The sequence below is a fragment of the Gigantopelta aegis genome, chromosome 3 (assembly GCF_016097555.1).
Source record: "Gigantopelta aegis isolate Gae_Host chromosome 3, Gae_host_genome, whole genome shotgun sequence".
Taxonomy (NCBI): Eukaryota; Metazoa; Mollusca; class Gastropoda; order Neomphalida; family Peltospiridae; genus Gigantopelta; species Gigantopelta aegis.
Window position 1 is genome coordinate 9,055,120 of NC_054701.1, and position 23,790 is coordinate 9,078,909.

At 37.5% G+C, this 23,790-nt stretch overlaps 2 protein-coding genes across 2 annotated transcripts in view; one reads left to right on the forward strand and one right to left on the reverse strand.

Annotated features, from left to right (window-relative positions):
- The window catches only part of LOC121367472 (cadherin EGF LAG seven-pass G-type receptor 2-like), a 35,510-nt gene extending 28,482 nt beyond the window's left edge, over nt 1–7,028 (forward strand). Inside the window, exons 12-14 of the mRNA XM_041491659.1 lie at nt 932–1,197; nt 2,262–2,331; nt 3,370–7,028. Of these exons, the coding sequence (XP_041347593.1) occupies nt 932–1,197; nt 2,262–2,331; nt 3,370–4,051 (1,018 nt within the window). The 3' untranslated portion in view covers nt 4,052–7,028. The remainder of the gene's footprint in view (nt 1–931; nt 1,198–2,261; nt 2,332–3,369) is intronic.
- A 2,353-nt stretch (nt 7,029–9,381) lies between these two features.
- Nucleotides 9,382–21,817, reverse strand: LOC121367483 (laccase-1-like). The gene is made up of 3 exons (XM_041491678.1): nt 21,810–21,817; nt 10,752–12,734; nt 9,382–10,203 (listed from the first exon to the last, which is right to left on the reverse strand). Exons 2-3 carry the CDS (start codon nt 12,712–12,714, stop codon nt 10,145–10,147), a joined length of 2,022 nt encoding a protein of 673 aa, XP_041347612.1. The 5' UTR covers nt 12,715–12,734; nt 21,810–21,817; the 3' UTR covers nt 9,382–10,144.
- Between the last annotated feature and the right edge of the window lie 1,973 nt (nt 21,818–23,790).

Consider the following 23,790-nt stretch of genomic DNA (forward strand, 5'->3'; position numbering starts at 1 on the left):
AACAATAAACCATTTAAAGACGAATACACATTTCACCCACCCTTCTCATATAAATTTTATTATTATTTTAATTGTTGACAGGATATGCTCCTCCTTCGCGGACACCTTCGCGCAATTCAGCCAGCTAACGTCCGCGAACTATTTGATTGGTTCCTGACGTGGCCATTTGGTGTAACGTGAAGCGCATAAACCACTCTAGCGAATATTTTCTGCTCGGTCTGGCTGAACTCACCCAGGGTATTATCACAGTTTTGACAGTGATACATCTGTTTATGTCATCTCAACTGTCAGCTCTATCTTTTGAAGAAATATGGTTTTGTATTTCGAGATAAATTTGTCAAACCAGTCTTGTAGCTGGCAGTCCTCCTAAAGACAAAATACGATGGACGTATGATCTTGTGGGTAGACTGTCCTCGTATAGACGAAATATTTGACAATGAATGACAGTGGCAAAAACATCTTTTGATATCTGCCTTTTGCAGAGATACGATGTTGAATGTGTTAATGGTACTTTCATAAACACTTCTGTGGTAAGATAAATAATGCATCGTCCGAACTATACATCTTAACATTTATTCATGTGTTGCAATAACTTAATGGGAACTCTGCGGTCTCATTCCATTGTATCACTATACTAGATGTTGTCCATTTCACTAAAATTGTATGTTTTAATGTGATCTATAGTGTAAATAATACATCTAAAATGTATCCAATAATTATGCGTCTGGAAAATAAAATAAAAATTGACGATCTATTCCACAAATGCTAATTCTACCAACTGTCAGGATAAAGTTGGCCAACTTTACAACGCAACCGTCGAGTTGGCCAACTTTGTCTTAACAGTTGACAGTCTTAGCCTAGTATTAGTTACATGCTTGTTAATAATATGAAGGAAAAAAAACTAGACATTGCACCTTTACCTGTTTTGCAGGACCTTGCGTAACGAGAAATCCGGAAAGATCCTCCTCAACCTGTGTACGGCGATGTTGCTGATGGACGTGTCCTTCCTGCTCGGTACGCCCAGCTACTACTCCGGCGCCGGCCTCTGCACGACAGTGGCGGTGCTGCTGCACTACTTCCTGCTGGCGACGTTCATGTGGATGTTGTTGGAGGCGTTGGAGATGTACCGCGCTCTCGTCACCGTCTTCGCCAAATACGCCAGGTGGTACATGATGAAGCGCGCTATTGCAGCCTGGGGTGAGTTCTAGCGGTATGTTTCGGGGGGGGGGGGGGGGGGGTGTTTGTTTCGTGGGATTTTTTGTTGTTGTTTTGGGTTTTTTTATTTTGGGGTGTAATAATAGATTCAGGTTTTCGTACATTCTTGAGACCAACTGATAGCATCACTGTTTTGACAGTGGCAGTGCATATCATCACACCTGTCTAAATGTCCATTGTGCAGGTTTACTTTTAATTGTCAAACCAGTCCTTCTACACACAGCAGAACAGATATATATATAGATATATATATATATATATATAGATAGATATATATATATATATATATATACAGTGTACCCTCGATTTATTGCCCCCCGATTTAACGCCAACCTCGCATACCGCCAACTTTCTTTAAAGTACCGTTTTGATTCATGTTTATTTCCCTCGATATAACGCCACCCTCGGTATCCGCCATCCGCCAACGACGTTTTTGAACCGAACTCCATTTAGCCATTATAATTCCCTCGATTTTGCCGCCAATGGTCTGGTCACAAAGTTGATTATAGTGTCATAATTACTAGCGATCTGTTGAATGGGGAAATCCTAACTCCGTTGTACAGTGGCAGTACACACTGAATCTGTTTTTGTTTATTGTGTAGCAATTAACAGATGTAAGTGCTATATATTATATTATATTATATTATTATTATTATTATTATTATTATTATTATTATTCCGGGTGGTGGCAGTCCTCTTACCGTTAAATAAAACTTTTAACTTCTTTACCATCAGACATATTATTAGAATCTCGAATGCTATAAAATATGCATATATATATAAGAGTGAGCGCCTTTTCATAAAGCTAGTTCAGTGATATTACGTAATTTAGTTCTACACTTAAAGTGCCGATGTCACTTTACGTTTTCTACACAATGTCATATCGCAGGTGTTTTCCTGTTTCTCATTCTGATTAATAAACTAGTGTTTGATGCACGACAGGAGATCAGAATTGTGTTATTTGATATATATATATTTTTAATGTGTGTTTTTCATGTTGATTAATGTGTATTGTGATTTATATTTGATCCGTTGACGCATTGCAGGAGTTCCACTAATTATCGTGGGGATAACTCTCGGGATCGACTTAGAACATTACAAGCCAAAACGAGATTTGTGAGTAATATACTGTAACACTTACATACCTGGGGCCTATTTCACTAAACATCGTAAGTTTACGTCTACTACTTGCAAAGAAAGAAAGAAAGAAATGTTTTATTTAACGATGCACTCATTTAATTACGGTTATATGGCGTCAGACATATGGTTAAGGACCACACAGATATTGAGAGGAAACCCGCTGTCGCCACTTCATGGGCTATGCTTTCCGATTAGCAGCAAGGGATCTTTTATATGCACCATCCCACAGACAGGATAGCACATACCACGGTCTTTGATATACCACTGCTACTAGCAGTTATACTAGTCGTGAGTTTACGCGTGTTTGGCGTCTATTTCACGCAGAAAATTACATCATAACGGACGCTGGAGTATTTTAAGGACAAAAGAAAATGAAATATTTGTTCTTCAAACTATATTTGTTGAACTATAATAGTAATAAGAATTCTGGTTTAGTCGCAAATTTACGTTTACGTCAAAACTAGGCTTATGATATTTTGTGAAATTGTTCCCTGATGTTAGTTTTCTCAAAGCGATAAACACATTTAATTTAATCTAAAAAGAGCCATGATTCGTTCTTTAGACTGAATGTTTTTTAATGATTACATGTGATATTGTCATTTATTTGAAAACTATGACTTTTATTTTGCTTTAAAGTAGTTATATATGGATTTCAAAGTAAAATGTTCTATCATTGATTTTAATAAGTAAACAAAATATGTTTCTGTCTTTGCTTATTTAGTTCATTTGTTTGGGGGTTTTTGTGTTTTGTTTCTTGATATCACCACCATATAGTTTTTAAAACTGCGAGAACGATCGTTTCGATCGCGCGTCGTTCACGCCAGTCTAGTTCTGTGTAACACGTTTTTCGATCGAACATTAAAATTTAGGACATCATTTACACTGTAATGACAGGTTAAGCAAACAAGAAATGTGCTTATCACAAATGGGTTACGCAAACATTCATTTCTTGGAGACCTGTGATAAAGAATTATATGTTCTGCATCTCTTTCATTGTCATGTCGTTCGTTTCAGCTGTTTCCTGTCGCAAGGCAGTCAGATCGCCTACTACACTTCGCTGATGGCGCCCTGCTGTTTCGTCATCATCACCAACACCATCGTCTTCATCCTCGTGTCTCGCGTCATCATTAAACCGCGGTTCCAGCAGACCACCAGAGGGGAGGGCAGCGTCACGCCAGCTCAGTTCAGGGGCGCCTTCACCGTCATGATCCTCCTCGGGGTCACGTGGGTTTTCGGTCCGCTGGCCATAGAAGGCGTCACGAAACTGGTGTTCAATTACTTGTTCTGTTTCCTCAACACCTTCCAGGGGTTCTTGATATTCATCTTCAGGTGTGTCTTCAACCCAGAGGCCAGACTCTGCTGGGTTCAGCTCGTAAAGACCGGCACGCTGAAGCGCAAGCGAGGACCCATCAAATCGGTGTATTCAGAATACTCGTCTAAGGGAGACAACTCCAAGTCAAGACCCAACGGTTCCTACGTTCACGCGGGGACGCTGAAAACCAACATGGGGCACTCGAACGGGTGGCACCCTCAGCTTAATGGCATACCGCACGAGAACGGCAAACCGAGAAAGCAATCGGAGATGTTCACGCTGGACTTAAATAGCAGAGAGTCTGATAATTTCTCGACAAAAGCGGACATTTATCAGCTGAAGGACGAGGACAGAGATTCAGAGGAGTGCTACACTCACTTGTGACCCAGTTTACTGTGAGAGTTTTGTCGTCTGTACAGTTTGTTAAATTTCACATCAAGGTGTACTTTTTTCTTGTTGAGCCAGAGGGTGGATACTATTTTGGTTATCTCCCCTGCCTGTGAATGGTAGCAGTGAATGCAGATAAATGCAGTACAGTGTATATCTGTCCTGGGAAGACTATTCAAAGGAAGATGGACTGTGTGCCCAGAACAGGGCACCGTCTTACGAAGCGATCTTAGCGCTAAGATCATCTCAAGTGCATTTAGGTAGTTGTGTACTTAGTTGATTTTAGCGCCAAGTTCGCTTTGTAAATCGGGGTCCAGGGCCCCATTCCACGAAGTGATCTTAGCCTTAAGATCACCTTAAATGCATAACTGATGTATGCACTTAAGGTAATCTTAGCGCTAAGATCGTTTCGTGGAACGGGGCCCTGATGTTATTGAACCTTAAGTGTACGTAAACAGGTGTGTAATGGTTGCTTTGATTCCCCTGTGTGCACTGCCCCCTGGTTATATTTGTCTGAACGGCGGGACTTAGCCAAGGTGGACTGCCTGAACCTCAACTGGATGTAAAACAATTTTCTTGTGCAGTTTGTGAAAAACATTTCGGTTACCTCCCTTGTTTAGAATCCATATTACAATGTGCATTATTATGATCGATGGTAAAATCAGGACCGTAATTTATGTGCGCTGAAAACAGGTAACTCGCTATAAGTTTGCTAACAACAATGTGATAACTAGCAGCTGCACATCTTACTTACGAGGGGCGGAACGTAGCCCAGTGGTCAAGCGCTCGCCCAATTCACGGTCGGGCTGGGATCGATTCCCGTCGGTGGGCCCATTGAACTATTTCTCGTTTCAGCCATTGCACTACGACTGGTATATCAAAGGCCTTAATACGTGCTATCCTGTCCCTTGCTACTAATTTTGGTGGATGTAATCATGGCGGATGCGACTGTATTACCAATACAAATTATGGATTATGATTTTTCTGTTGATTGTGGGACTAAATGTTCAGTTTTCAGGGTACTGTTCCACGGGTATAAAGCAAATACCCCTCGCGATGACCTAATACTTTGACCCACGCTGTCTGTCATATACACAGTTAGGCAGTTACCTTAAGCAGATCAAAACAAGATCAGCTTTAGGGTTGCTTCCACTAAATTAATTTCTGTAGACAACAATGTGGCTAAAGCAGCTACATGCAGTAATCAACATATATCACAGGTACAAATCAAACAACACCTCGCCGGCCTCGGTAGTGTAGTGGTTAAGCTGGCAGATACTGGGTTCGCCGCCCAGTACCGCCGCCCACCCAGAGCGAGTTTACCGACTCGGTGGGTAGGTGGAAGATCACTACATCGAAGTCTCTCTTACTAATAACTAACTAACAACTCACTGGCCTGGAGAGCGTAGTTGTGTGTCCAGGACAGCGTGTATGAACCTAATTGGACATAAGCACAAATATTACTAGAAATGGATTGCAACACTTCGCTGCTAGAACTAATCGAACGGAATGAGGGCCGAAATTGCTTGTTTCTGATATACGTATAGCAAAACTAGTCGTTGTCTACATTTTAATTCCAGTGGCACCCCTCACCAGTTTCAAACACAGTAGTACCCAGTACAACAAATGTAAACATTTATTAACAAGTCCTGTCAACCATATCACCAATGACAGGCGTGGCAGTACTCAGCGTTCTTGTTAATTGACGCTTTGAACTTTGACCCGGTGAAATGCCATTTGGTTTAGAGATACCTTTTGGTGACATTTAAAAAAAATATTTAGGACAACGCCCGTCTCAAGCTACTTAATACTGTGCAAATAAAATACTTAATAATATTAGAAATAATATGTTGATACACGTTTAACGTTCGAACACACGTTTTCTCATATCCTATATAAGATTCGTTGCTGAAGAGATGAACAATTAAGACTCCCAAATATACACTTGTTTAACTTGTCACTTTTGTGATTTTTCTCCTGCGTGGTACAAAGGTGTAATTTGGAGACATTTGACAAAACAAAATATGAACAATTTCTAGCCATTTTATATATTTTTGAAGTAATAATGAAAATGCTAAAATATCGTGCATCAGTATTAACTTTTGCATCATACATCATAATTTTAAAGATATATATATATATATACATGTGTGTGTGTGTGTGTGTGTGTGTGTGTGTGTGTTATAGAGGGGGAGAGGGAGGGAGTGAGGGTGTGTCCGTGTTGTGTATATTTGTGAAATGCATTTGGAAATTAGATCCAAGTTATTCATATTATGTTATCGTTAGTGACATTGCATTTAAATAAAGTGTCACATACTACATCTTATTATGTGGCATATTTCATTTACAAGTAATATTACATACTGCATTTAAATAAAGTGTCACATACTACATCTTATTATGTGGCATATTGCATTTACAAGTAATATTACATATTGCATTTAAATAAAGTGTCACATACTACATTTTATTATGTGGCATATTGCATTTACAAGTAATATTACATACTGCATTTAAATGTCATGTGACTACAGCAATTTAATATATCACGTTTCATATTTCAATTACATTTGGATATAGCTCACATTTCAAATACATGTTTACATTGTATTTTATAGTATCTGGTATACTGCATTTAATTATCACCAGACTACTGATTTCTCTATCATCTGACTACTGCATTTTACTATGTGATATCTTACGTTTCAGTAAACATTTAACTTATTGTATTTTAATAAATGACATACTGCAAATATATACCATGTGACATTGCATTTAAATATTTAAATATCGTTGTTCACAATGACAGTATACGTTAATGTTGTTCTCGTGCATTGAGAACACTAGTTTGGAAGGAGTCGTATAACGTATTAATTAGATTGTATTAAATATATTCCAATTATGTATAGAGTGGATTGTTGTTTTATGGATCATGTGTATATATTATCTTATAAATGTTTTCAACAAAAACTAATATTCATTGTCGTCTTTTTTATGTATTGGAAATGTTTTGTTTCACTACTAATGCAATGTAATGCTTCTTTTAAAATAACAGTTCAGAGTTTGTATCCATTAGAACTGTGAGTTAATCAGCTGGCATACGATACATGTGGCTACTGTGGTCTTTCGTCCAACATAGATTTTCACTACGTCGTACAATAAAATTCCATATTGTAAACACCATTTTAAAATAATCTTATAAAATTGGAGAATGATAATGTTTGACGTCTAACATACTCTGAATAAACTACATGACCTATAGTTAAACGAGTGTTTCTTTCCCTGATAAGCGTTGATTAAAACCATTAACAATTTCAAAATGGTATCTGTACACAAGACAGATTCCAGCGGATGTTCTGACAAGGTTGTGACTGCACCCATAAACCGCGTTCATGTGCTGAGTCTATAAAAGAGTCGTTTCCAGTGGTATGTTCAGCAACGCGATCGATCGAAAAGTATTTTAAATCATTATTTTATAAATACGAAATGCAGCTTGGATATGATTGGATTAAGTTGTTCTCAAACAATAAATGAAAATGTTACCAATTTACTTAATTGAATACGAGTATTACGAATTGGACAACAACTAATTGATTTGTGTACAAACTTTAAAAAATATACTTCTATTATATTTTTCTAGTGGCGTCATTAAATAAAACAAACTTTACTTTCTATTATATTTTTTCCTAATTTTTATTTGTAAGGTAAATAATCATATTCAGATACTTACCTCCGATAGTTGATATGTGTTTCTGTGCTGGGTTGTCGTTAAACATTCATTGATTCATTTGGACAAAATTTGCTCCCCTCCCTCACCAAGTTTCCACTTCTTGAACACCAATTATAAAATACGTGACATATAGAATTATATATTTTATTAACACTATTTTTCCTCGGTTTCTCTTGATTATGTTGAATGATTAATTTAGGATATATATATTCTTTGAATAAAATATGTAAAATATAACATATAAAATATAATTCTTGATGCTGTAACATAAGTGCCATTTGTACGAAAAACAAAAACGAATGTTCATAATTAATGACGGTATGCATAATTTTGATCATCAACCCAACCGTAACTCCACACATGTAGCGTGCAGCAAATTCCAAACTTGATTCGTGTAAAAACAAAAATAAACAAAGCTGACTGTCACACACTAAGCGAGGCCATTTTAAAAAGTGAACCAGGACTCGAATGGCCTTCTTCAACTGCACGATAATTAAACTTTTAAATTTAAAACTTGCACTTTCTATCTTTAAGTATGGTATTGGAAAAAACACCATGAAATGGTCTATTTATTATATACATCTTTCCCAATCTGATTAAAATTAGCTCTGCTGGGTAGATCTAACAGCATTGCATAGACTCCCATGTACAGGTGACATTTCATCTATAAATAACAATTTAAATATCGACCAATTACACTTCGCCTTTTATAGCGTTATTCGGGAGCATACAAATTCTAAAAATATCGGTCGAGACTATTATGCAATAGGCGAACTTGTTGGTCTATTTCAGCATTAAAAAAACAGGGGGAAAAGTGTAGTATTAAACTCTGGATTGTATATTAGTATAAACAGATTTTATGGCTATACCATCACGGTTTTTGTTTTGTCTTGAAACGAATTTTATATAAAAAAATATATATTGCAATTAGTTTCCGGCATACTTCGTAATTCCCCCGAATCATTTCGTATACCCTCGGCATAATTCCGAATGTTTTCAAATTATTTTCAAATCACTGGCATGATTTGCAAGTAAGGTTTTGATTGGTCGAATGAAAGGTCAACTGGACATGAGCTCCAACGGGCTGCTGTTAGATCCACATGTAATAGTGGAGCTAATTTTAATTAGATTGCGTCTTTCCTAATATTTTATTCGCTTTTTGTTAATATCTTTTGCTTATCCTATCGAAAACACGTAACACCATAATATATTTCTTCGGATGGAACTTTTTCAGAAAATGTACTTGACCATAGACTTGTCAAAAGAAATTTGAATAACATTATTTTTATTTAATAATTAAATTACCATTTATTTAATAATATTGTGCAAACATACCTGCCAAAGCGATCCTCCAAAACGGACAAATACAAAACAAATTGAACGCCGTTAAATGTTAACTTACACTCAATGGTTTTCATACATCACATTGTGTCATCATTATTTAGCTTTGTATTCAATTTGGTTTAGATGTTTTATCGTAATTGCACTTCAGATCCCACTTTTATAGGTACAGTTGTTTAAATTACTCTTCTTCTATTTTTTTCAAATACGATCAGATGCATTGGTAATCATCAAACTTAAATGTGAAGAAACGACACAAAGGAAGATAATTTAATCGTGAACTTTTACAAAAAAAAGTAAATACCATTTCTATATTTTCATTGTAGCTAAAATACAGTGAAAATATGACTTTTCACCGATATCACTTTTATGGTTTCTGTAGATCTACATATTTCATTGCTATGTATATAATAAATATATATGTGCACGTAATAAGTACTATGTGCATGTATACTTAAAGTCGCACACCCTGGTTTCAGCCTGTGAAAATCGACAATAAGTTTGGTTAATCTACAAACATGTAGCACGTCTGTGTAAACTTACATTAAAGTGAAACAAGACTTTTTGATGTAGCATCGGGGAAATACCTTTTCAAAATAGACTAGAGCTTGTCTTTATAACCATTACTTCTCAGAAAATGCATTTTGCGGTATTACAAACATCATGATGACTACAAACACTCGGATGTACGGAAATTAATAATCTAACATTAACATTTAAGTAATGTCATGTCTGGTTTCAATTATCAAAAACGGATCTAATGGCAGTGCTTAAAATTAGGGTCTGTCTCTTTAAAGTATTATGAATTATCTAATGAATATAATTATCAAACTAATTACTGTTATAAAAAAGAATGACTTGAGTGAATTGTATTAAACTATAAAGTATATATAAACAATAATTATTATATAATATTTTGTAAACGTTCTTTGTGAGCACAACAGATTTAAACAGCACGATGAATTAAACAGAATGGCGTACAGGTTCTGATTTGTGGAATGTTTGAGTTGCTTCACCTTCTACAGAATCCAGGTGGTGGACAGAATCCCCAGTGATATCACCATCCAGGTCCATGAGCCTACAAGAATATAATTCCTGTTTAATGATTTGAACAATAAATAATATTGCTAATTGTATTACAATACACACACATTTAATAGATATAGATACAGAAGAAGGGAGGATTTATTTAACCACGTGCTCAGCACATTTTATTTACGATTATATGGTGTCGGGCATATGGTTAAGAAGCACTCGGATAATGACAGTCAACGCGTTTCCGCCACGCAATGGGCTATTCTTTCCGACTAGCAGCAAGGAATCTTGTATATGCCTTTGTTATTTCAGTAGTGGAGCACTGACGAAAACAAAAAATAACACAATGGGTTCATCGATATAATTCACACATATATCTTAGAGAGTAAACCCGCTAGTTTCCATCAGTACCAAGGCATCTTTTATATGTACCATCCAAAACACCAAATAACATTCGTAATGCACTGGCTGGGGCGAGAAATAACCCAATGGGCCCAATGGGTCCACCAACGGGAATCGATCCTAGACAGACCGCGCATCAAGCGAGCACTTTACCACTGGGCTACGTCCTGTTTGCATGTATCTAGTTACCTGTCATGGGGCATCCACAAACATAAGCCGATTCACGGTCTATGTCATCCACGTAGCTTCTACATCTAGGGAATGATTTGGGCGCTGTTGGCTGCATGTTGAAAGTCTCGTTCACAAGCATCGCCATGCCGTTGGTGTTGTGCAGATCGATGTGGCAGTGAAGAAACCACAAACCTGGGTTGTCGGCCCTGAATCGGATGACGACGTACCCTCCTGACGGCACGACGATTGTGTCCTTGAGAGGGGGTTTGTCAAAATTCAGTGCCGGCTCCTTGTTTTCTCTCCAGGCCGCACTATTGCAGTAACTGCCTCCACATTCTATGTCCTGATTGTCCGGACCAATTATTGTACCGTTTGGATTGTAATCGGGAAATCCCATCTTGAGGACGTAGAACGAGTGTCCGTGTAGGTGAACTGGGTGAGCGTATCCCCGACCGTTGCCCATGTTGGAGAAGACCATCTGGACGAGGTCGCCGTCGTCTAGGTCAATGGTGTAGTGACAGGTGCAGATCTTCTGTGTGCCGCACTCGACCTTGTCACAGGCTGGACCAGTGAACACCTCCTTGGGCTGCACGAGCGCCGCGACAGACGGCGAGGCATACTGACGTCCGTTAACAGACCCCGGGGTATCGCCAGGCTCTCCTGGGAAAGCGAAGTTCAGAAAGAATTCCTTGTCAGGTTCTCCCTCAATAGATGCTCCAGTTACGTTTTGTTCGTTAGACCTGGCATCCTCCATCAAAATACACTCTCTGTTACGATTCGGTGGGTAATTAACAAACGGACAGTTAAATACCAGACATGGGTTGCATGCTACTAGAGTTGAGACTGGAACTCCTCCAACAGGTGAATTGTTGTAGCGCAAAATAGCTTCTGCCACATGATTTCTGTTTACTTCTAAGCTTTCTGCTATTATCATGTACTTTTTCACTGCCAGTGTCGGGGTTATTGTAAAGTCGACCCTCTCGCCCGTTTGAAGAATGATTGATTGTACGACACGAGGCTCGATCTCGTGACCATCAGAGGCAACAACTGTCAGATTATGTTGGGCGATGTACAGTCTGAACGGGTACAGCGTGGCGGCGCTGATCACCCGGAAGCGATACGTTTTACCTTTGTCCACCGTGAACACCTGGAGTGGTGCGCCATTGTTCAACAGCGGCTTGGTGGGGTCATAATAAAACCTGCCTTGCCCGTTGATCAATCCAGAGTGGAACTCAAATCGACTAAACTGGCCACCTTCCACAGACTCTGTTGTACTTATTCTGGAACATTTCTTGGCATTCTCCTCACAGTCGAACATCCCATGCAGCATTTTCAAATACGCAGTCTCCGGGTCCATGTCGTGGTTCCAGTCCTGGAGAACTATTATGTGCTCGTTTGCCAAAGGTAACGGCTCGTTCCTCCGACGTACGATGAACGCTCCATAGAGCCCAATGCTTCGCTGATCGCCGATGTGGGCATGGTACCAATGGGTACCCTTTGGTGTTGCAGTGAATCTGTATTTGAACGTCTGCTCTGGAAGGACTGGACACTGTGTGACGAGGCCAACGCCGTCCATCCACGGTGTGCCCTTCTGATGCATGCCGTGGAAATGGATGGTGATGCTGTCCGTGTGCATCTTGTTGGTAACGAATACCTCGACCTCTTGGCCCTCGTACACAACTAGCTCTGGACCAGGGAAAGACTTGTTCACGCTTATGACGAGACGGGCATAGACACCATCTATAGTGACTATGTCTGCGACCTCGTCTTTGGGTAAAAGCGTTTTGGAAGGATCCGAGAAGCTATAAAGACCGCCGTTGTAAGGCATCACTCGCATAAACCCTTTTGTCATGGACAACTTTGGTTCCACCTCCAGCCAGAACTGACAGAGTGGTTTGTTCTTCTCGCACACTGCCCGTCGCACGCATGACGCTTTGTCAGCAGCACAGAGAACAACTATTATAGCAACGAAATACTTCATTGTCCCCTCTACTGTTTCATCTGAAAGAAACAGAAAAAGAATACACATATTCATGTCCAGTTATTCAGTGAAAAAGTCAACTCTTTACAGAAAACAAACTTTTAATAAAAACAATAAAATAAAATAACATAATTTATCTTTTATAACACAAAATATATGTGCCTTCTATTTTGGGGGAAATGTTCACTTCTTAAAGCATATGCATGTAAAAAACCTTGAACTTTTGGATAATTTTTCATCTCTGCTTGGTGACATTCTTGCACAATTTGTCATCGTTTTAGATAAAATGACGGACTTGTCAGCTGTGGTCGCAGTACTCGTGACGGGTGCCACCAGTGGGGCAGAATATGCTCACTTTTCGCAAACACCTGATGCATGGGTGCATGTCATCGCAGCTATATTTATTTCAATGAGCTCTGCCCTGTGCTAGTAGTAATTCAGTAAATTTATCTGGGAGTGGCAGTCCTCTTTTGGTGGTGCAACGATGCATTACCAAATAAAGGATCCACTCGGGAGTGGCTGTCCTCCTATACCCGTTGCATTAAACAAATATTTGGCCAAATACTCATTTAATTGTGCGAATACGGTCTTAATTGTGGATAACAGTTTAGTTGTACAGATTAAAGGGACAGACCCTAGTTTCAACCCATGAAAATTAACACTAAGTTTAGTTAATCTACAAACCTGTAACACATTTGGTTAAAGTTACAATTGAGTGAAACATGAGTCTGTGACTTTGAAATGGTGAAATACCCTCTAAAATATACTAAAACATGACTCCATAACTGTTACTTCTCAGACACACGTGTGTTTTTAAAAATATGAGAAATGCATTTTGTGATATTAAAAACACCAGGATGACCAAAAACACTTCGAATGTACAGAAATGGATAATCTAAACAATAAAATCTAAATAAAGTATGATTTCAGTTGTCTAAACGGCTCTAATAGTCAAAAATATGTCTTAGTGTTTAAAAAGTAGGGTATGTTCCAAATACATCATTAGACTACATTTATTTATTATTCATCGGCTATTGGATGTTAAACACTTGATAATGTTCTGACACACAGTCCTGTATTGAAACCAGATATATTGTTCCTATACAGCAAGGGATATTTCAGTCGAACGTTTTCTACAGACAGGATAGCACATATGGCAGCTATGAGGAACTAGTTTGAGACGGGGTAAGCAAACACGCATACACACATCATATACACATGCACAGCATATATACACCTGCACAAAAGTACACGCACATGCAATAATTGCAGATATAAACAAAAAACAACAACACAAGGCAGCTGCACTAGAACATGTTGTGGCCAATCTGGACTATTGACATGTTTAATGACCAGTTTCATAAGGAAACTCAAGCATAATTTGATTAGCGACGTCATCCATGAAACTCCTTTGTGCTCTCGCCACGCCCTTCTCTACCGAAGCTACACAGTACAGTGGCGGATAGATTAATTTTGAAGTGGGACCTACAGCCATGCAGGCCTTTATACAGCCATGCGGGCCTTTATACAGCCACGCAGGCCTTTACACAGCCACGCAGGCCTTTACACAGCCACGCTGGCCTTTACACAGCCACGCAGGCCTTTATACAGCCACGTAGGCGTTTACACAGCCACGCTGGCGTTTACACAGCCACGCAGGCCTTTATACAGCCACGCAGGCCTTTACACAGCCACGCAGGCCTTTATACAGCCATGCAGGCCTTTCGGTGGTTTGTAGCCCAAGCGATTCTGAGAAGAATGAATGAGTGAAAGTTTGCTGACGCCTCGGCACAAAACGTACATCGGCCGTTAGATGTCAAACAATGGTAATTATCTCGCCTTCATGTAAAATTCTTTAATCCCATTGGTTGTTTGCCGTTGGACAAATCCCTTATTCCCCTGTGGGCGGAGCCAAATTCTCTTATACCCCGTCTGTAATTTCCAACAGTTTCCAGCCGCCCCAGTTAATGCTAAAGCAATAATTAGATTATAAATAACATTGATAATCAACCAAGTATACATAGTGGGGGGGGGGGGGGGGGGGGGGGGGGTATTTGTTGTTGTTGTTGTTTTTGGTTGGGTTGGTTGTTTGTTTTTGTTTTCATTGTTTGTTTTGTGTGTTTTTTCGTCGGTTGATGTGGGGGTTTGGGGTTGTTGGGGTTACATTTTTATTTGTTTGTGTGTGGGTTGTTTTTGTGTGTTTTTTGGGGGGTGTTGTTTGAGGGTTTTTTTTTTTTATTATTATTATTATTTGGTTGGGTTTTTTTGTTGTTGTTTGAGTTTTTTTAACAGGTTCTTTTTAGTTGTTAAAATTAGTGACTCCCTTAAGACTCCACCTAGATCCGCACATTGTAGCCTATGCCCACACCTAAGAGTCGAGAGTATCTTGTTTGACTCAGCCCAGCCCCGTCACAAAGCCTCACTTGAGAACGCTTCACGCCTAAATGGTCCTGAACGATACGGAATAAACCCACCCGTCCGGCCTGATAATCGCTTTTCTGGAACAGTCCTGCTATAATAATGGTCGAATGAGGTCACGGCCTTTCTGCGTTTCAGTAAACACGGCCACGAATGCAGTGGCCTGTTTCCTAGGTGGATTCGGTTTCGGTGTGCCTGTAACACAAAGCGCTAGCGAAAAACAGCTGCCCTGGATCTCCGGGCGCGGTTACTGAGTCAGTAGGGACCGCGGACACTTTCTAAATATGACAAGAATGATAACGATTTTTGCTGTGCTGATGGAATACATTTAAAAGAACTATTTTCAATAACAACAAAAACATTTAATTGCCTCTAACCCCTTAAAATGGAAATTTTTCATTAAGGGGAAATAACTCCGTTTAGCAAAAATTGGCAGACGACATAAAAAAAATTGCTATAATGAAATGTTTTTAAATTTAAGCCTTATTTTGGATTTTAATACCTTTATTAGCATTTATCCTATAAATATTTCCACTAAATTGTCATTTAAATAGTCTGAAATGTTGTTTTTTTCAATGCCAAAAAAATACCATTTACTAGCCTCAAGTATATGGTACATGAATTTTGTTTCAGTAATAAGTTTTATAAATTAATTAAATCAATATAATTTGACATTATATAGCATATAAGATATATATATATATATATATATATATATATATATATATATATATAATCAACCACGGATCCCAAATGAGTGGGGTTATGTAATATTTTGTTCAGCTGGATGTTTTCGCAGAAGTTTATTATTTAATGCAAGTTACTGTAGTTTTACCTTTGTTTGATGCTCTTTTTCTACATTGCATCTACACTATGAATACTATAGCTGCCCTTTTTAAACCTTGCAACCTTCCCTAAAATATCGTGGATCCACCTCTGATAATATGCATTATATTATGTATATGGTCTAGTTCAAGAATACAGTAACTGATGTTACCAACATATTAATATACTTGTACAGTTGAGGTCAATTGCAGATGTTTAAACATTGAAGATAAAAAATGTCTATTCACAATAGCTCGTATTGAAACAATAATTATTATGTATGCTGACCTAACAGGTTTTGTTAAAATAGGTCATTGTAGATGGTTAATCTCATCAGATGTATAATTTACTTGAAATTTAGTACTTAATTAAAACATAAACAAATGTCCGCCATTTTGGATCCACACAAAATGCACCAACAGGGAGATGTGTAACATGCCATCAAAGTTATCTAATAATTCTAAACATCTAAATTGTATGTTGTAGTCAATCAGCAATGGATTAACAACATTTATATCACAAAAATAGGCACTAGTCACGATGACAACACCACTGTGTTTCAATAACTAATGGCTATCTCCTTAATTTCTGACTGCCACTGACTGACAGTGCATTTTGTACTAGTTACAACTACTGATATTTTTGTAGTACTACAGAGAAATGTTGTAGCTATCGCCAACGAACATGTGGTTTTCAACCAAAGAAACACTGCGATGGACTGGTGGCAGTGTACAGCACTGCCAGTCTTCCTGTGCGGTCTCTAGTTATTGTGTCCTAGAACACGATTCTGGAAGCAACCATATTTAATAAAATTATTTCGGGTAAGAAGCTAAATTTATAATAATCATTACAATGCAAAATAAATATTAAAAAAATAGAAAAAGAAAAAACAGAACAAAAACATATATTATACAGCGCCACAGTAAATGCCTTTCTTTCTTTTTTTGTGGGTTTTTTTTTGTTGGGTTTTTTTTTTTTTTTTCTTTTTTTCTTTTTTTTGGGAGGGGTGTTGTTGGTTTATTGTGAGGGTTTTGTTGTTTTTGTGTGGTTTTTGTGTGTGGGTTTTTTGTGTGGGTTTTGGGGTTTTTTGTTTTTTTTTTTTTTTTTTTATCCAGTGGATAAGCTGCTGGACAATTAAGCTGACGACAGTAGTTCAAATTACTTCAAAGCTGCCTCACACTTTTGTTCATCATTCTAATCTATTACCCTCGTATCTGCATTTCAAGCTTATTACTTAAACGTTCCAATTTGTCCTACGATATCAATCTGTCTGTCAGTTCCCTCCAACTCTGTTTTCTGAGCTGTCCACACCATCACCTACCTGTCTCAACTTCCTCCACTGGTCTCTGTGTACTTCTCTGCACCCACCTGATTTCCTCGTTCTCTAAGGCTAATACAGCTGGTCTGACCCACGGCACTAACTAACGACCAGTGGTAGTCGGGGAGTATAGTAGGTGGTGACAAGTGCCTCTTAACAATGCCAGAAGTAACCAATGAACATTCTCCGAAGTGGTTCGACTAAGCTCACATCCAAAGCTGGTGGAAAATGGCAGGTGTGTGGCACAGATAGCCACACGAGTTGGGAAATTGCAGGTGTGTGGCACAGTTAGCCACATGAAATGGGAAATGGCAGGTGTGTGGCACAGATAGCTACAAGAAACAAACACTTGTCGAAGTTGGAAAGACAAGGACTGGGATGTGGACTTGGACAGCGAAAGAAGTTGACAGATAGAACTGGCCGAATTAAAAAGAAAGGAGGATGAGTTCACAGAAAATAAAGGAAAGGGGGCAGTCAGATTAAAAAAAAAATATTAACATTTTATATTGAGACATTTAAATGCTAAATGTAAGAAATATATTATTGGAATAAAATAAACAATGTCAGTATTGTTTACAATACGGAACCTGTAGGCAGGTAGTATAGCACTATGGTTTATTTTACCATAGTAACGACGTGGTATATGAACAACGTTGTGATACCTTATATTAGTTATATATTTTTATGTATTTAATTAAGGTAAATCACCTACCATTATCCTGTACAGTTTAGTATATGTTTATGTTTGTATAATAAGTTGCAAAACCTTAAAGCAACAAAGAACTGAGTGAACACGTCAGACGACGTGTATGAGAATTATCAAACTAAAGAATTATCAAATGTTTAACATCCAGTAGTCGATGATTAATTAAAGAAGTATTAAATGTTTAACATCCAATAGCCGATGATTAATTAAAGAATTATTAAATGTTTAATATCCAGTAGCCGATGATTAAATAAAGAATTATCAAATGTTTAACATCCAATAGCCGATGATTAATTAAAGAATTATCAAATGTTTAACATCCAGTAGCCGATGATTAATTAAAGAATTATCAAATTTTTAACATCCAGTAGCCGATGATTAATTAAAGAAGTATTAAATGTTTAACATCCAATAGTCGATGATTAATTAAAGTAATATTAAATGTTTAACATCCAATAGACGATGATTAATTAAATAATTATTAAATGTTTAACATCCAGTAGCCGATGATTAATTACCATTAGCACAAATTATTTTGACGTCACGTATTTTAACTAAAGCTTTGAAAACGTTACGCTCAGGTACACAGGTCTTGTTGGCTTGTAAGCAAATGATCCATCCACAGCCTATGATTAATTAACATGAAACAGTGGTGTCGTTAGACAAAACAAACTGTTTTAATTCTGGGGCTTCCCACGTGCATACATACAGAACAAACACACGAAAATGCACCGGAAAGTACACACATACACGATACATCAAACAAGGTATTTGTATTGTCTGTGATATAGATATAAATAGACACAAATAGCCTAGGGAAGATAATTAGCATTTTTAAGCCTCTATGTATATAAAACATATTATTTAAAATATAATAACATAATTAGAAATGTTTTCATAATTCCAAATTGAAAGATATAAAAGATATAACTTACTCACGCACTGCCCGCCAAACTGCTAACAATACTTGGAAAAAACACTCAGTTCCGCGAATTTTGTTTTTATTCCCGGGGATTTCTTTCCTCTAGACACGATATCATGTTTACTAGCTTAATAAGTTATGGGTCAGGCTACCTAAGCGTCGCTAGTAGCTTACTTCCCTGTTTCGTCAGTGGCGCGAAACGAGACAATCGAGTTTGGTTTAAGTCTAGTTGTATGCTGACCCAACAGGTTTTGTTAAAATAGGTCATTGTAGATGGTTAATCTCATCAGATGTATAATTTACTTGAAATTTAGTACTTAATTAAAACATAAACAAATGTCCGCCATTTTGGATCCACACAAAATGCACCAACAGGGAGATGTGTAACATGCCATCAAAGTTATCTAATAATTCTAAACATCTAAATTGTATGTTGTAGTCAATCAGCAATGAATTAACAACATTTATATCACAAAAATAGGCACTAGTCACGATGACAACACCACTGTGTTTCAATAACTAATGGCTATCTCCTTAATTTCTGACTGCCACTGACTGACAGTGCATTTTGTACTAGTTACAACTACTGATATTTTTGTAGTACTACAGACAAATGTTGTAGCTATCGCCAACGAACATGTGGTTTTCAACCAAAGAAACACTGCGATGGACTGGTGGCAGTGTGCAGCACTGCCAGTCTTCCTGTGCGGTCTCTAGTTATTGTGTCCTAGAACACGATTCTGGAAGCAACCATATTTAATAAAATTATTTCGGGTAAGAAGCTAAATTTATAATAATCATTACAATGCAAAATAAATATTAAAAAAATAGAAAAAGAAAAAACAGAACAAAAACATATATTATACAGCGCCACAGTAAATGCCTTTCTTTCTTTTTTTGTGGGTTTTTTTTTGTTGGGTTTTTTTTTTTTTTTCTTTTTTTTTTTTTTTGGGAGGGGTGTTGTTGGTTTATTGTGAGGGTTTTGTTGTTTTTGTGTGGTTTTTGTGTGTGGGTTTTTTGTGTGGGTTTTGGGGGTTTTTGGGTGTTTTTTTTTTTTATCCAGTGGATAAGCTGCTGGACAATTAAGCTGACGACAGTAGTTCAAATTACTTCAAAGCTGCCTCACACTTTTGTTCATCATTCTAATCTATTACCCTCGTATCTGCATTTCAAGCTTATTACTTAAACGTTCCAATTTGTCCTACGATATCAATCTGTCTGTCAGTTCCCTCCAACTCTGTTTTCTGAGCTGTCCACACCATCACCTACCTGTCTCAACTTCCTCCACTGGTCTCTGTGTACTTCTCTGCACCCACCTGATTTCCTCGTTCTCTAAGGCTAATACAGCTGGTCTGACCCACGGCACTAACTAACGACCAGTGGTAGTCGGGGAGTATAGTAGGTGGTGACAAGTGCCTCTTAACAATGCCAGAAGTAACCAATGAACATTCTCCGAAGTGGTTCGACTAAGCTCACATCCAAAGCTGGTGGAAAATGGCAGGTGTGTGGCACAGATAGCCACACGAGTTGGGAAATTGCAGGTGTGTGGCACAGTTAGCCACATGAAATGGGAAATGGCAGGTGTGTGGCACAGATAGCTACAAGAAACAAACACTTGTCGAAGTTGGAAAGACAAGGACTGGGATGTGGACTTGGACAGCGAAAGAAGTTGACAGATAGAACTGGCCGAATTAAAAAGAAAGGAGGATGAGTTCACAGAAAATAAAGGAAAGGGGGCAGTCAGATTAAAAAAAAATATTAACATTTTATATTGAGACATTGAAATGCTAAATGTAAGAAATATATTATTGGAATAAAATAAACAATGTCAGTATTGTTTACAATACGGAACCTGTAGGCAGGTAGTATAGCACTATGGTTTATTTTACCATAGTAACGACGTGGTATATGAACAACGTTGTGATACCTTATATTAGTTATATATTTTTATGTATTTAATTAAGGTAAATCACCTACCATTATCCTGTACAGTTTAGTATATGTTTATGTTTGTATAATAAGTTGCAAAACCTTAAAGCAACAAAGAACTGAGTGAACACGTCAGACGACGTGTATGAGAATTATCAAACTAAAGAATTATCAAATGTTTAACATCCAGTAGTCGATGATTAATTAAAGAAGTATTAAATGTTTAACATCCAATAGCCGATGATTAATTAAAGAATTATTAAATGTTTAATATCCAGTAGCCGATGATTAAATAAAGAATTATCAAATGTTTAACATCCAATAGCCGATGATTAATTAAAGAATTATCAAATGTTTAACATCCAGTAGCCGATGATTAATTAAAGAATTATCAAATTTTTAACATCCAGTAGCCGATGATTAATTAAAGAAGTATTAAATGTTTAACATCCAATAGTCGATGATTAATTAAAGTAATATTAAATGTTTAACATCCAATAGACGATGATTAATTAAATAATTATTAAATGTTTAACATCCAGTAGCCGATGATTAATTACCATTAGCACAAATTATTTTGACGTCACGTATTTTAACTAAAGCTTTGAAAACGTTACGCTCAGGTACACAGGTCTTGTTGGCTTGTAAGCAAATGATCCATCCACAGCCTATGATTAATTAACATGAAACAGTGGTGTCGTTAGACAAAACAAACTGTTTTAATTCTGGGGCTTCCCACGTGCATACATACAGAACAAACACACGAAAATGCACCGGAAAGTACACACATACACGATACATCAAACAAGGTATTTGTATTGTCTGTGATATAGATATAAATAGACACAAATAGCCTAGGGAAGATAATTAGCATTTTTAAGCCTCTATGTATATAAAACATATTATTTAAAATATAATAACATAATTAGAAATGTTTTCATAATTCCAAATTGAAAGATATAAAAGATATAACTTACTCACGCACTGCCCGCCAAACTGCTAACAATACTTGGAAAAAACACTCAGTTCCGCGAATTTTGTTTTTATTCCCGGGGATTTCTTTCCTCTAGACACGATATCATGTTTACTAGCTTAATAAGTTATGGGTCAGGCTACCTAAGCGTCGCTAGTAGCTTACTTCCCTGTTTCGTCAGTGGCGCGAAACGAGACAATCGAGTTTGGTTTAAGTCTAGTTGTATGCTGACCCAACAGGTTTTGTTAAAATAGGTCATTGTAGATGGTTAATCTCATCAGATGTATAATTTACTTGAAATTTAGTACTTAATTAAAACATAAACAAATGTCCGCCATTTTGGATCCACACAAAATGCACCAACAGGGAGATGTGTAACATGCCATCAAAGTTATCTAATAATTCTAAACATCTAAATTGTATGTTGTAGTCAATCAGCAATGAATTAACAACATTTATATCACAAAAATAGGCACTAGTCACGATGACAACACCACTGTGTTTCAATAACTAATGGCTATCTCCTTAATTTCTGACTGCCACTGACTGACAGTGCATTTTGTACTAGTTACAACTACTGATATTTTTGTAGTACTACAGACAAATGTTGTAGCTATCGCCAACGAACATGTGGTTTTCAACCAAAGAAACACTGCGATGGACTGGTGGCAGTGTGCAGCACTGCCAGTCTTCCTGTGCGGTCTCTAGTTATTGTGTCCTAGAACACGATTCTGGAAGCAACCATATTTAATAAAATTATTTCGGGTAAGAAGCTAAATTTATAATAATCATTACAATGCAAAATAAATATTAAAAAAATAGAAAAAGAAAAAACAGAACAAAAACATATATTATACAGCGCCACAGTAAATGCCTTTCTTTCTTTTTTTGTGGGTTTTTTTTTGTTGGGTTTTTTTTTTTTTTTTTTTTTTTTTTTTTGGGAGGGGTGTTGTTGGTTTATTGTGAGGGTTTTGTTGTTTTTGTGTGGTTTTTGTGTGTGGGTTTTTTGTGTGGGTTTTGGGGGTTTTTGGGTGTTTTTTTTTTTTATCCAGTGGATAAGCTGCTGGACAATTAAGCTGACGACAGTAGTTCAAATTACTTCAAAGCTGCCTCACACTTTTGTTCATCATTCTAATCTATTACCCTCGTATCTGCATTTCAAGCTTATTACTTAAACGTTCCAATTTGTCCTACGATATCAATCTGTCTGTCAGTTCCCTCCAACTCTGTTTTCTGAGCTGTCCACACCATCACCTACCTGTCTCAACTTCCTCCACTGGTCTCTGTGTACTTCTCTGCACCCACCTGATTTCCTCGTTCTCTAAGGCTAATACAGCTGGTCTGACCCACGGCACTAACTAACGACCAGTGGTAGTCGGGGAGTATAGTAGGTGGTGACAAGTGCCTCTTAACAATGCCAGAAGTAACCAATGAACATTCTCCGAAGTGGTTCGACTAAGCTCACATCCAAAGCTGGTGGAAAATGGCAGGTGTGTGGCACAGATAGCCACACGAGTTGGGAAATTGCAGGTGTGTGGCACAGTTAGCCACATGAAATGGGAAATGGCAGGTGTGTGGCACAGATAGCTACAAGAAACAAACACTTGTCGAAGTTGGAAAGACAAGGACTGGGATGTGGACTTGGACAGCGAAAGAAGTTGACAAATGTTTAACATACAATAGCCGATGATTAATTAAAGAATTATCAAATGTTTAACATCCAGTAGCCGATGATTAATTAAAGAATTATCAAATTTTTAACATCCAGTAGCCGATGATTAATTAAAGAAGTATTAAATGTTTAACATTCAATAGTCGATGATTAATTAAAGTAATATTAAATGTTTAACATCCAATAGACGATGATTAATTAAATAATTATTAAATGTTTAACATCCAGTAGCCGATGATTAATTACCATTAGCACAAATTATTTTGACGTCACGTATTTTAACTAAAGCTTTGAAAACGTTACGCTCAGGTAC